The 13,580-nt window shown below is 33.1% G+C and overlaps 1 protein-coding gene across 1 annotated transcript; it reads right to left on the bottom strand.

Annotated features, from left to right (window-relative positions):
- Positions 1-857: 857 nt before the first annotated feature.
- LOC130980421 (GATA transcription factor 18-like) lies at positions 858-13,336 on the bottom strand. The gene is made up of 4 exons (XM_057904105.1): positions 13,106-13,336; positions 2,579-2,638; positions 1,607-2,017; positions 858-1,522 (listed from the first exon to the last, which is right to left on the bottom strand). The coding sequence occupies exons 1-4, from the start codon at positions 13,334-13,336 to the stop codon at positions 1,220-1,222; spliced, it is 1,005 nt and encodes a 334-aa protein (XP_057760088.1). The 3' UTR covers positions 858-1,219.
- Positions 13,337-13,580: the final 244 nt, after the last annotated feature.

Below are 13,580 nucleotides of genomic sequence, written 5' to 3'. Positions count from 1 at the left end.
TTAGAGGATTCAAATCCTATTTTATAGGTGGAATAAAGAAAAAATACGAGAGAGAAATCATTGGAGAGTGAGAAATCACACTACTTTACCTTCTAAAATAAAAATTTAAAATTTAGAATATCTAATTTTAAATTTTAAATATTTCAAATTAATTTTTTTTATATTTTTAAAATTAAATATTAATTTTTCATTTTTTTTAGTAAGTTAACGATACCGTAAGAATCACCAACATAGATTACCGAAAAGAATATAAACGATAGTACGTAATATATAGGGATAAGGGCAATGATGGTGGGTTTAATGAATGAGAAAAAGTTGACTGAGTAAGAGTTTCAGGAAGGGCAACATACACAAACTTCATTGGAGGGTTAGATTCGACGCAGTGTTCAAACTAAAAAGACACTTCAGTTTTACTGTTCTGAACCGCACAGTGTCCGGTTCAGACACAACAGTACAGTGATCCAACATCGGCATTGGACCAAAACAGAGATAGAAAGAGAGAGACTTTGCCTCTTTCCAATTACCAAAATGCACCTACGACTTACTCCCTCTCTCATATCCTCTCCAATTAATACATTATTATCTGCATCATATGTGTATGAATCTCGATCTTGTGATGTGAAAATTACAAATACGTGAAGGGCTAATACTACCACTACTATAAAAGCTTGATACATATAAATAAAAGGCCCAAGTTATAAAGCCCTTGCTTGCAAATCAAACGGTCAATAATCATGGTCAACATCAACTAGATATTATAATGACTAACATGAAAAGTAGTAGTGAGGCTACAAAAAAAAAGGTTCATATGTAACTGAAAGAGAAAGTTAAAGAAAGAAGCTAAGTCCAAAGAGAAAGCAAACTAAGAATATAGAATTATCCCATTCTCACTCCATCCTATGCAAATGCAAGACGGAGAATAGGAAGCAAACAAAACGGGAAAAAAAGATCAATTTAAAATTAAAAAGAAAAAAACATCATATTGACGAGACCACAACCGTCGCAATCAAAAATATCTTCTACATCATCCTCCTCATCATCATGATCATCGTAAAACGTTGACGTATATAACTGCTTGGTTTGGTTGGAGGATGGATGGATGGATAGATTAGATATTAGTACTAGAAAGCTACTTCCTCCTTCTTTGAGAGAGTTGTGATGTTTTTGGTTCTGTTATTATATTGTTATTCATATTTGATGATAACGTTGTTCTTTCTTTTCATCTTGTGAAGTCGTGAACGAGGCTTGTTCTGTCAGTAACGTTGAGCCTCCACGACAGGAACGGAATGCCGTTTTCGGAGTCCCGGACATCACCGTCGTCAACGAAACGGAACTCGCCGCCCATCGCCGCCGCGGCCATCTTCTGGCTCTGCGAATGCGCGTACCACGAGTTACTGTTGTGGTGGCTGTACATCTGCGATGAATCCATCACGCTACCAGAAGCCGCGGCGGTGGTGGCGGCTGCTGCACTGGCCCTCCTCTCCTCTTTCTTGAACCGTATGCCACAGGCATTGCATAGAGACTGAAATTCACCATTTCAATAAGAACCAAACACGAACAGAGAAGTTTATTTGTAATAAGATATTTGATTTAGAAATGTATGTACCTTTGGGCCACGGGGGCCATTCCTCCAGAGCGGTGTAGAAGTGGTGTCACAGTTGGCGCAACGACGAGCGAGGAGAGGATCGGCGTTGTTGGAGGGGCGGTTTGAGGAGGACTTGGTTTGAGAGTGGTTGTGTTTGGTGGATTGTAGCAAATCCCAGCAGAAGTTGGAGACGGAGGAACGACGTTCATGGCGGGTACGCTTCTCTTCGTCTTCGGTGAAACGGGTGGAAGGGGTACCGAGGGAGAGGGTGCAGTCGACGGAGGAGGAGGAAGAAGAGGAGGAGTAAATGATATCATGAGGTTGATCGTAAGGGTTGTTGTGGTGGTTGGGCATGGAGAATAGCATGGAGAAGGAATTGGTGGTTGTTTGGCCATGGAACATAGCACATGTGCAGGGACCCATGACGTGCCCCTGATGAGTAGTTCCGCTGCAACATCGATGATGCATCATTGTTGTTTCCCTTCTCGGAATTTGAATTTAGGAGATGATTGGTGATGAGGCAGTTGTATGAGGAGGCCTTTTATTGCAGATCAGGCGACAAGTACAGTACAGGGGAAAAGGGGGAAATGGGGGAAGCTAAGTGCAATAATAAAATGTTTGAAATGGAATGGTAATTGTAAGTTGGAGATAGATAATGAATGAGGGTGGGGGTACGGAGATATGAGAAGGGCTTGTTGTCTGCTAGCTTGAGAGGTTTATAAAATGGCGAAATACCAGTCAGCAGGGGTGCAGTCCACGTTGTCGTTAATTGCAAATGGAGACTTATATATATATGGTGGGGGACTGTGTTGTTTTTTCAGGAGAGGGACCCAGTGGTGGGGGAAGGGAGAGAGAGAGAGAGAGAGAGGCACTATTTGTGACTTTGTATGAGATTTGCCCTTGCGTACTTTCAATTTATAGCAATAGGGGTAAGCAGTGAAATAGAAAGAAAGGGGGGAAAAGGGGGGGGGGGAGTGTGGTCAAAGAGGGCACGTGACTAAGGTGGGGGAACAGTCTTCCACGGATCTGCCCTTCTCCGATCACGAGGACATGGAGCCATTGTTAGTGTCTGTCTCAAACCCAATACAGATAGATACATCAAAAACCTCTGTCCGTATCCGTATTCTCTGCCTCTGCCACTGCCACCCTCCCAAGGAAAATGGAATACTACTACTACTCCTACTCCACTTATTCTCACGCTCCCAACCCCCCTCTCCTCTCCCCTGCTCTAATCCCAATATTTTTTATTTTCTTCTTAACCCTCATATACCCTTTGCCCTCCCTTCTTGGTAATCCAACACATTCATTCACTAATCTCAATGCCTTATACAACAACCAGTATATTCCCAACCCCGTCTCTTCTTCTCTCTGCTAATTTACTACTCTACTACTAGTATTTCTCTTTTTAATTATTAAGATTTCATTTCTCCCACAAATATCTACTATACTACTTGTTGTATTGCATGGGAATTGAAAGTTGAACGCCCAACACTTCTTAATTACTGCAAGAGTTTCAGGCTCTTATTATCAGGGGTATCAAAAATTGTATTCAAAATTAAAAATTAATATATGTAATAATTGATTTAAAATATTAAAATCTTATTCTTGGTAAATGTTTTTTTATGTGCATAAAACTCCTATTATGAATTCATGTCACGTTGTATATATAGGAGCCTCATATTTATTTATTCATTTGAAAAAAGAGAGTTAAAGAAATAAAGATTAATTAATAAAAGTACTTGTCACCAAAGAATGCATGCATTATTTGGTTGAAGTCATGGAAAAAACAAGGAATAAATTCCTCAATATATTTTATATGTTTATTTCATCACATTTTTGTATTGAAAATTAATTATTTTTAATGACGTGACAATGTAGTAGTAGTGAAAATTAATTATTTCATCAATTAATTATTTTTGTATTGAAAATTAATTATTTCCTCAATAAACGTTTATTTCTGATTATATAGTAATAAAGGTTTTATTTGATGGTTATGTTAGTAGTAGTAGTGGAAGTAGTTGTCACGCACATTGGTGAGAGGGTGAATGAGGGAGAAAGTAGTATGTATAATTTTCAATAGAAGAATGACTAGTCGTGGAACATGCTCTCTCGACTCCGTTAGTTGTTGTTGTTATAGGGGCGTCCAATCCATCAAAATCAAATCTGAGACAGTGGTGGGTATGGTATATATGTTCTCCAAATTTTTCCACCTGTGGCTGGCTGAGCCGTACCGTGGGAATCACGTGAATCTATAACAAGAAAGCCAAGCTCGTCATCATAGTAACCTCATGCCGTATAATAATAATCCACATTGCTTTTTAGGATCCAGTTGCTTATGCCATCAACAGTATTACTAGTTTCACTACTACAACTACTAGATAAGAAGAAAAAAGATCCATCAGATTTTCCATTAGATTCACAACACAACACAAGGCAAGATGCATGCATGATAAAGCTAGAGAGAGATAGAGATAAAGCCAACTAGTATATCACATTTCAGATACTCTGCAATCATCAAAGCAACTCTCTTCCTTTGCAAATCTTACTTGCCTTACTATCTAGCCCACTAGACTCTCTGGAGAATTGATTCTTTGGGTCAAAGATACAAAAACCAAGCCTAAAAGAAAAAAACAAAAAAGGGTCAAATGTATATATAATAAGTACATCAAATAAAAAACAAAGAACCATAACTCCCAACCGTAACTCTTGTTTTCAATTTTAATTCAAAAAAAAAAAAGAGAGTGAAAGGACCCCACTACACATAATGATAGGAGAAGGGGAAGGGCAAGGGCAAGATGGATCCAATTTCCATTGGATGAAAAGATTCAAAAAAACATTTGAGAGAGAGAGAGAGAGAATCAGATCGTCTAGAGATTGATGAAGGGTGAGTTAGACAAACGGGACGAGACCACCGCTTTCCAAAAGATGCTCTCTCTCTCTCTCGCTTTGTAAACTACGACCAAACCAACTACGATTAACCCAAGACGCTAAGCGTTACGTTGTCATTTAACACACCACAACACAACAATCAACCTTGTTTTGTTTCTCTCCTCTTCACGCGACCCTCCCTCCGTGCATATACACTCACACACTCTCTCCCCTCTCCTTTATCACGTGCCTCACACGCCCTATTCTTGCGTCTGTACCTACACACCAAACAAATGACTAAATTAGTATATATCATGCAAAAATTAAGTACCATTAAGAAATATATTTCAAATAACTATATTCAAGGAATATTATGTCTGAGTTCTGAACATAGTATAGGTGGGTATTATAAAAAAATTTGTTTAAATACTATAAATGGTTGAGAATTATTTTTAATGTTATCAAGAATAAATTATAGTACATATATTTTATTATGCATGTTATTGAAAATAAATTCTTAATTCTCAAAGTAATCTCAATATGAATAAATAGAGAAACTCTTTAACACAAAACATAATAATTAAAAACTAGTTATTTTAATTTTTTGTTTTATTGACATTAGAATATCAAATACTAACATTTTTTTTAAGTAACAAATTATTCTTAAGAATCAATTTTTAAAATTCCAAACAAAAATAAGAATAATATATTTTCATAGATATTTTCCAAAATAAATTAAAATTTCTTGAAACAAACGCTCTCTAATCACTTATATGAATTTATCTGACAATTGTCTTAAATACACTAATGAAGATTGCTTATTTTAAACAATGTTTTTAGTTTATATACAAAATTTGAGATTTTAGTTTTCAATATAAACTTTTTATATTTAACACTTTGACTAATGTTATTAGGATATTTATTAGCTAAATCCATAACTTATTGTTCCCTTGGTACTTTGTTATCTATATGTATCTATTTATTCTGGTTAATGCATAAAAATTAATTTTAATGTAAAAATGACATTATTGTATACTAATAAATAATGAAGAGTAAGTATAGTATATGGTTAATTGGTTTATAAAGATAGAAAGTGTTTATCTAAAATAAAATAATCCCTCCGTTCCGTTCATTATATCAGTGAGAATCTGATTATGCTCTTTGTCAAGTGGGAATTATCAAAGTGTGTGGGACTTGCAAAATCATCCCTCTTTCATTCTTCGAAGAAGTTAAGCTATAATAAAAATTATTTTCATTGATAAATTTTTAATAACAATAATGAAATTTTGATAATAGGGACTGAATTTTTAATAATTTTTTATTAAAAATATTTTTATTTAATTTTTTAAATTTTAAATTTATTTATTAATTTTTATATTTATTTTAAATTAAATATAATATTAAAATATAACTTAATTTAATATATTTTATATCAAACAGAATACAAAGATTTAAGTCTTAGTTTTTCTGTTTTTTTTAAACACACTCTTAAAAAACCAACTAAAAATATAATCAACTAGAGTTTATTAATTAAAAAATAAATTTATTACCAAAAAAAATTAATTTTTTATTATTTTAATTTTTTAAATTAAAAATAAAAAAATTAATTTGAATTGACTTATATTATAATTAATTTTTAAAATTTTTTATTATATATTGTTTATGGTCACTAAAAACATTTTAACCACAAATTTTATCAACAATTATATAATCGTGGTTAAAAATGGTTAACAATAAAGTATAAAATAACTAATATTAAATTTCTGATAAATATGTTAATGATTATTTTTTATTTTTATTATTATTAAAAAATAAAATAAATAGTTGATTTATTCTAGCAAAGTTAAGGCAGGTAAACCCGGAAACAAAGAAAAAAAGCGTGCGTGTATTGAATGGAATTGGTGGTGTCACCGCCTCACAACCGCTGTTTTGCACGGTCTTACATGTAATGCTTTGGTTAATGATGATGTTACGTGGCTCGTTGGATTTGGTGGGACACACCCCCTGTCATAGTGTTCCACTTTCCCAATGTTTTAGTAGCATCTGCTTATACTAATTCATAATCCGACGGAAATCCTAAAATCAATCAATTCAATCCATAATAAATTAATATCATCATCCAAGATGCCACGTGGGTATCCCGGGGGGTGATTTGCATTTGCATGCATGCAATTCAAGCACTACTTAATATGCTCAACCTCCACTATTTTATTACAATTAGAATAATATCATATTCATTTGGTAGCGGACAGATACAAATCATACACAGTAGTAGGAATATAAATATAAAATAATAAGTAACACAATTATTACTAAAATAAACTTTGGGAACGACTAAAATTATACATTCCTCAAAAGCAACAAGATACAACTGGAATGTCTGTCTTTCTCTTACTTAGGGGTTTGGGATTTTTTATTTTTTCTTTTAATTTTTCTCTTTATGGGGTGTTCAAATTTGATATCCATTATTATTATTCCATCGAGACGAGAGAGAGAGAGAGAGAACTTTTTGCTACGTTGGATTGGGATTGGATTGGTCCAGTGATTTTGTGGTTGACGGGATTCTATCTAATTCTCCTTTGGGCAGATAAGGTTTATTCAAAGTAGTGAAGTACCAACAAGTTAGTCACATTGAGATGAACAAGTGTATGTAACAATTCAATAGGTAATTGGAGGAAGGAAAAGGAGGAGCAAGAATTAAAGTGGTAAACCATGTAGGAAGCATAGTGGACCAACATTTAGAAAAGGATCGTAGGAGAACACACCTAATTAATAAGCCGTCCTATAAGAAAGTTAATTCCTTGTCAGTGTCATAATATAACATATATAACATCATCTCAGACCACAACTCTGTAACCTCTAATTGTCTCCTAAACTTTTTGGTCAAAGCTCCTCTTATTAAAACCACTGTATCTATGTGTCTATAACCTTAAAAGAACGTTTCTTTATCTTTCCCGTTTTTAGTTTTTGTATTATATTATATAAATATTCTGGTTTGATTTGCTCTTCACGTTTCCAGTAATAATAATATAGTAGTATACTATTAGCTAGTTACTTAATCTAACCAGTTTCCTAGTTTTGAATGATTAATAAGGATATATATGGGTACTTTTGGTCAGGTGGGTGCATGTACTCATTAATTAAAGAGAAATTCTCAAATTGGATCCCTTGCGTGCTATTCACATTTTTCATTCTTCAAACGGCATGCTCAACTTAAGTAATGCTAGCATTCCCCCTCAACGAAGTAATATAGCTCAGTGAATCTGCACCCAAAAAGCATACTGAATCCAACTTAAGTTTTATCGTATCTCTACAAAAAATTGGATGAACAAATAATTTAAGAGAAATACTAAAAAATTATCGGAATTTATTATTTTTAATTATTAATTAATCATTAATATTTAAAAATATAAATTAAAATATATTATTAAATTATTAAACTAAAAAATTAAATTAATAATTGAAAATAATAAATTTTAATAATTTTTTAATTAATATTTTTTATAATTTAATTATATGAGGTTGTAGCTTGTATGACCAATTGTAAATATAGTTAATTATATATATATATATATATATATGAATGACTGAACTATGCATCCTAGATTATGTGATGATGAAATTTTATTTAATAGAATTTAAGATATTGATGAAAACTAATATTGACAAGCTATGATGAAAAATATAGTTTTTGTATAATTAAGGTTGCGTTTGGATATTATTTTTGAGATAGAAATAATTAAAATACAAAGGACAAGAGATAGAGTAAAAGTTAAAAGAAGACAGATATTTTATATTTTTAAAGTAAAAAAAAAAAAGAAATTAAGACAAATCACACATGAGAAACATAATTTTTTATTTTTTGTATAAGAAAGACAAAAAAAATTGTGTTTATGTTTATTATGTATCTATTTTGTCTGTATTTACATTTTAAAGATAATAATATTCAAACACAGCAAAAGTGAACATTGTGTACCAGTGGTAATTAACACTTGGTTCAAGATAAACCGAAACAAAAAGAAAAGGGAGAGGAAAAAAAAAATGCTGAAGTCTTAAATTATTTGCGACACTCACTGACTCGCTAATTGTTAAGTGACAAAGGTTGAAGTGGGACACTGGCGATGGCAACGTAGCTAGCGTTGGATCCTATACATGTTATATATATGAGAACTTTTTTTTTCCTTCTTTCTTTCTTTAAATTTTTGTCTTCCAGGTTCGATTAGAATATCAGTTTTGTACGTAAACTTTGAATCTTGGTTTGAACCACTTTTGCAGATGATCACGAGATTAAAGTCTATTCTCTATGTCTCTCGGTTGTTCCTGTGTTTGGTCTTTTAGAGTACTCGATTTTAATCATTTCAAATTTGGACAATATTTCTCTCTGTGTCTCTTTTCCCTTTTTTTATTTTTTATTTTTTATTTTTATATAACATGATTTCAAATTTGGACTTCATAGTTGATGCTTCACTGGGGAATATATTCTTTTATGACAGATCTGTATTCTTGAAAATGTTCAAGATATTGAGTGTTAATTTTTCCTTAGGAACTTATGTGAAAATATTGAGCCGTGGAAGATTGCAAGAACAGAGAGTGTGAGAGAAGAGAGAAGCTCGAGAGAGAGATTATGGTAAATAGAATGAAGGATCACTAAGATTAAAGTTCTGTTGCAGGCATATAATATATACGTCAGAGTATTAGCTAATTAACTCTGGCTTAGTTAATCTCCAACTAACTATTAATTACTCTTACTTAATATGACTCTACACTAATTATGGTAAGTTAATATCTAACAAATTAACAGCAGGATATAAATAGCATGGTATTATATCAACTAACATCCTCCTCAAATTAGAAGTGTAAATATCTAACAATTCTAGTTTGTGATAGCATGAGTTAAAGAGCCTTAGTGCAAGTATTTTAGTAAGTAGGTATGCAGTCTGATTTGCAGATGTGTCTGGTAGTAATTTCAAGACTCCCTCATTGGTTTTTTTTTTTTTTTTTGTGCATAATGTGACCGTCACCCTCTATATATTTTGTTTTCTCATATAGAATCGGAATGGCTGCCATATAGAGTGCTAATTGAATGTCATTATATAATATGAATGTCTTCACATGGTCAACACAAAACTCGCAACAATCGAAGAAGCCACAATCCCTCACATGTAGTATTTGCAAGTGTTCGATATTCCGCTTCTGATGACGTTCGTGATATAGTTTGTTTTTGAGTCCCGCTAGAAAGATAATAAAATATGTATACAATAGCTACAATAGGTTATTTATTAGAACCCAATTTTCATTAAAAGAGTAATAAACCCAAAATAACCTTAATTCCTAATGGCTGTTTAATTTACCTCACCACCAAATTAATCCTATTTCAAATTTTCTCCAATTACCCAATCCTTTCGGTTCTCACGCTTTGTCTCCCTTACCCAAAACCCTCCCCGTCGCTGCAGAAACGCCTATCGACGGAGAACCACGTGCGCCGGAAGCTGCAACCTCGGAAGGCGACCGGTCCTCGCGAGCGTCATTCATCGCTCCTCTCAAGTCCCTCACTCTGTTACCGTTGCACACCTCAACATCACTGGAGCTCAGCCCCTGCGCACTACGCCGGCGACCCGATCTGCAGCCCAGCCTCGTCCTCTTCCGTTGCACATCTCGTCGCGCAAAATCTGTCGTATCCAGCAAACCCGTCGCACTGGTGGCAGCCGAGCATCCGATCATGGAAGATTAGCTGCCTGCTCCTCGACTATCCACCGAGACCACTACAAACATCATCGCTGACAGTAGACTAACCATCCAACATAAGTGGGTTTACTTGTTCATTAGTTGAATCGTAATCTCTGTTGCATGTTGTACTATGGACAAATTTTGCTTCTGATTTGAGTGATTATACGCACTGGACAATCATTGGGTTCAATTTTAGTATCTTACAGCATATGTAGTATGATGTTGGTTGAGATTGTTGCAATTCATGGCGATCTAACTTTAGCATAGAAATGGTTGAAAAAGTTTGTAATGTTATATATAGCAGGTAAATTTTACTTGATTTTTTGTTATCTGCCTGTGTACTCATACTGTGCACGACTGTGGGTATTCTGCGTTTGATTTTCATATTCTTTTTTTAAATTATAGCAAAGATAGTAATAACACATGGTTCATGGATGCTTGGATTAAAGCGAACTGTATGAAATTTGATAGAGTTTTGGCTTGATATTTTAGAATTCTTTTCTTTATCTGTTTTTGGTTCATGTGATTGACTTTTAATTTCTATGAATTACGGATATTCAATTTTGTAGGAAAAGATGGATACAAAAAGAGATTGCTTTTAGTGGTGGCTTAACTAAATATTAGTTAAATTGGTTGTAAATACTATAGTTGCATAATGTTTGATGTCTACATATTTATGACTTTATTATTTTCGATCATGGATGTTGTAAAGACTCGTGTTAAAATTTTAAGAATAATACATAGTTATATAGAAATATTTTTTATGGATATTGTAAAGACTCATGACGAATTACTTCGGTTCTGAATTTTATGGAAGACTAATTATAATGGCAGAAAAAATTGTGTATATGATTCTGAATAACCATATGGCCGTACTATTCCAAATAACCATTTGGGTACCAATAGAAATAAACATCCACTAGTCTATTGAATCAAATATCTAAATTAAAATACTTATAACTGATCACACACAAAATACACTATGACTATTCAAAATAACTATCTGGTCACCATTATAGAAATAATCATCTGCTACCCTATTGAATCGAACATCCAATTTAAATTACTTTTAATGAATCACACACTACACCCAAATTATATGAAATAACCATCTGGAAGAAATAACCATTTGCTTTCTTATTAAATCGAATATCCAGTTTATAATACTTTTAACGAATCACACACATTACACCCAAACTATTCAAAATAACCATATGGGTAATAATAGAAATAAACATCCGCTATCCTATTAAATCGAATATCCACTTTAACATAATTGAAACTAATTATACACATCACACCAAGGCCATTACAAAATAACCATATGGGTATCAATAGAAATAATCATCTGCTACGCTATTGAATCGAAACCGACTTTCTTTGCATATGTTGCATAAAAATTCTAAGCCAGCTTCAAATCCCAACTCTTGGTATTTCGTCTTTGGCAAGGCAACTATGATCCGATAACTGCGAATCAATTCAAAACAGACATCATTCGATGAACATGAGGATTAATGGTCGATTCAAATATGCGGTTCACGAAAAAACAACAATATACTAGAGACTAAACCTTATCAACAAGATTCATATCATCACTTCCAATAATTTCCGTATATTCTATGACTTACAATCAAACATACACAAACAAACAAACTAATTAGATACCGTACTATTAAACAAATTTCAACTAAAAATATTTTATTAATACTTTTTCCAAAAATATCATTAAAAATTTATTACTATACATAACTTACAAGAAATAATAACAATGAAAAGTGTACTCATAAAAAGTCTCACCTAATTAGTTAGGCTTATATTAAGTATTTATATAGAGCATGCATGGATCTGCCATAACTGAATCGTACCTACACAACCTAAAATTAAGTCCATTTCTATGCTTTGAAAAAGTCAAAAAGCCCATTATTTCTTCTTGGATGTGAATGATACACTCTCATTCTCCATTTTCGTTTCTTCAATTTCTTCCTTGTCAATCCTCTCTTATTTCTTCTTCTTATTTGTTTATTAATTAATTTATTTTTCTTATAGTAGTAATTAGTGTTGTATGTATTGTGGACTTGCTAATTAAAATTTTGTGGCCTTTGAGTAAAATTATATGTTATGCACAATTGTACATTTTTCTAGCAATATTATATAGCGTGAAAAAATAAAAAAGAATGCAAAAATAAAAAACACATTTAGTGAGCATCCAAAATGAACAGCATCTCCACTTAGAGCATATATTTCCATCTATGAAGTGAGTTGTGACCAAATTTGTTTGTGCATGCATGGCATGAAAGCATAAGGATGGGAATTTTAAAAAAATCTAATAGCAACTATGTGGAATGTTTAAAACATACATGAATAGGTAATTCCATTCAATTCACTTAACTAAACATGATATGCACTTCTTAAATTACATTAATCAAATGACGAAATTTAAAATTGTAAACCAATTTGGTGTTTAAACAAAACTAATAATCAAGTGCCTTGTCAAAACTCAATCTAAACATCATTAAAAATAGCATAACATTACACAATTCTGAATTATAATGCCTAAAGATAACAAAATTTAAGACAAATGCTGGCCAAACATAAGAATTAAACAAAAAGTTTCACTCAGGCATTTCATCGAGCATATGGTGTGCACAATATGTAAACAGGGATTTTAAACTCAATTTAAGCAGCAATCAATCTAGAAAAATCAGCCATCAAATATTTTGAAATCCAAAATGTATCAATCCATTAATCTAAGCCTAATCTAAACACTAAAAATAAAATTAAAAATTAGTTAAAATAAATAAACGAAAGAACACGGGCAACTAATGTTGTAATGTTGTATATATAGCAGCTAAATATTCCATTAAACATAAAAACAAACACCACATTTTCATTGTGACTAAAAATATATGTTAATCAAAAACTAACCATCCATGGCAGAAATTGTTGATCGTCATTGCTCACCTTGTTCGACTTCTGACCGTGGACGATGACATCGCCGGATAAGTTTTTCTGTTGGTTTGATAAATTCTTTGCAACCTCAGACGGAACACAAACTAGCAGTTCAATCATATCGCACTCTATTAACGAATTCCGGCTCGGTGGTGTGCATAAATGAAGACCCTTGTTTGAAACACGTTCGTCTTGCGATGTCGACATTCCGAAGAAGGCAAACCGGCTGTGCAATGTGAGGACGAGAGGGCGGTGCTGGGCGGTGGACTGTGCGATCCGAGAGGGCGGTAGAAACAGAACAACGGGACGCAGTGTTTGCCGGTGACCTATGCTGGGCGGTTGAAACAGATGCAGACAGACGGCAGTTCGTTGTTAATCGAGATTCTCGGATTAATCGAGAGAATGGAAGTCAGGCCGTCTTGAAAGAGGAATTCGTTGTTTTGATTCTATA

Source organism: Arachis stenosperma, chromosome 5 (genome assembly GCF_014773155.1).
Source record: "Arachis stenosperma cultivar V10309 chromosome 5, arast.V10309.gnm1.PFL2, whole genome shotgun sequence".
Classification (NCBI taxonomy): Eukaryota; Viridiplantae; Streptophyta; class Magnoliopsida; order Fabales; family Fabaceae; genus Arachis; species Arachis stenosperma.
This window is presented reverse-complemented; position numbering and strand designations above follow the sequence as displayed.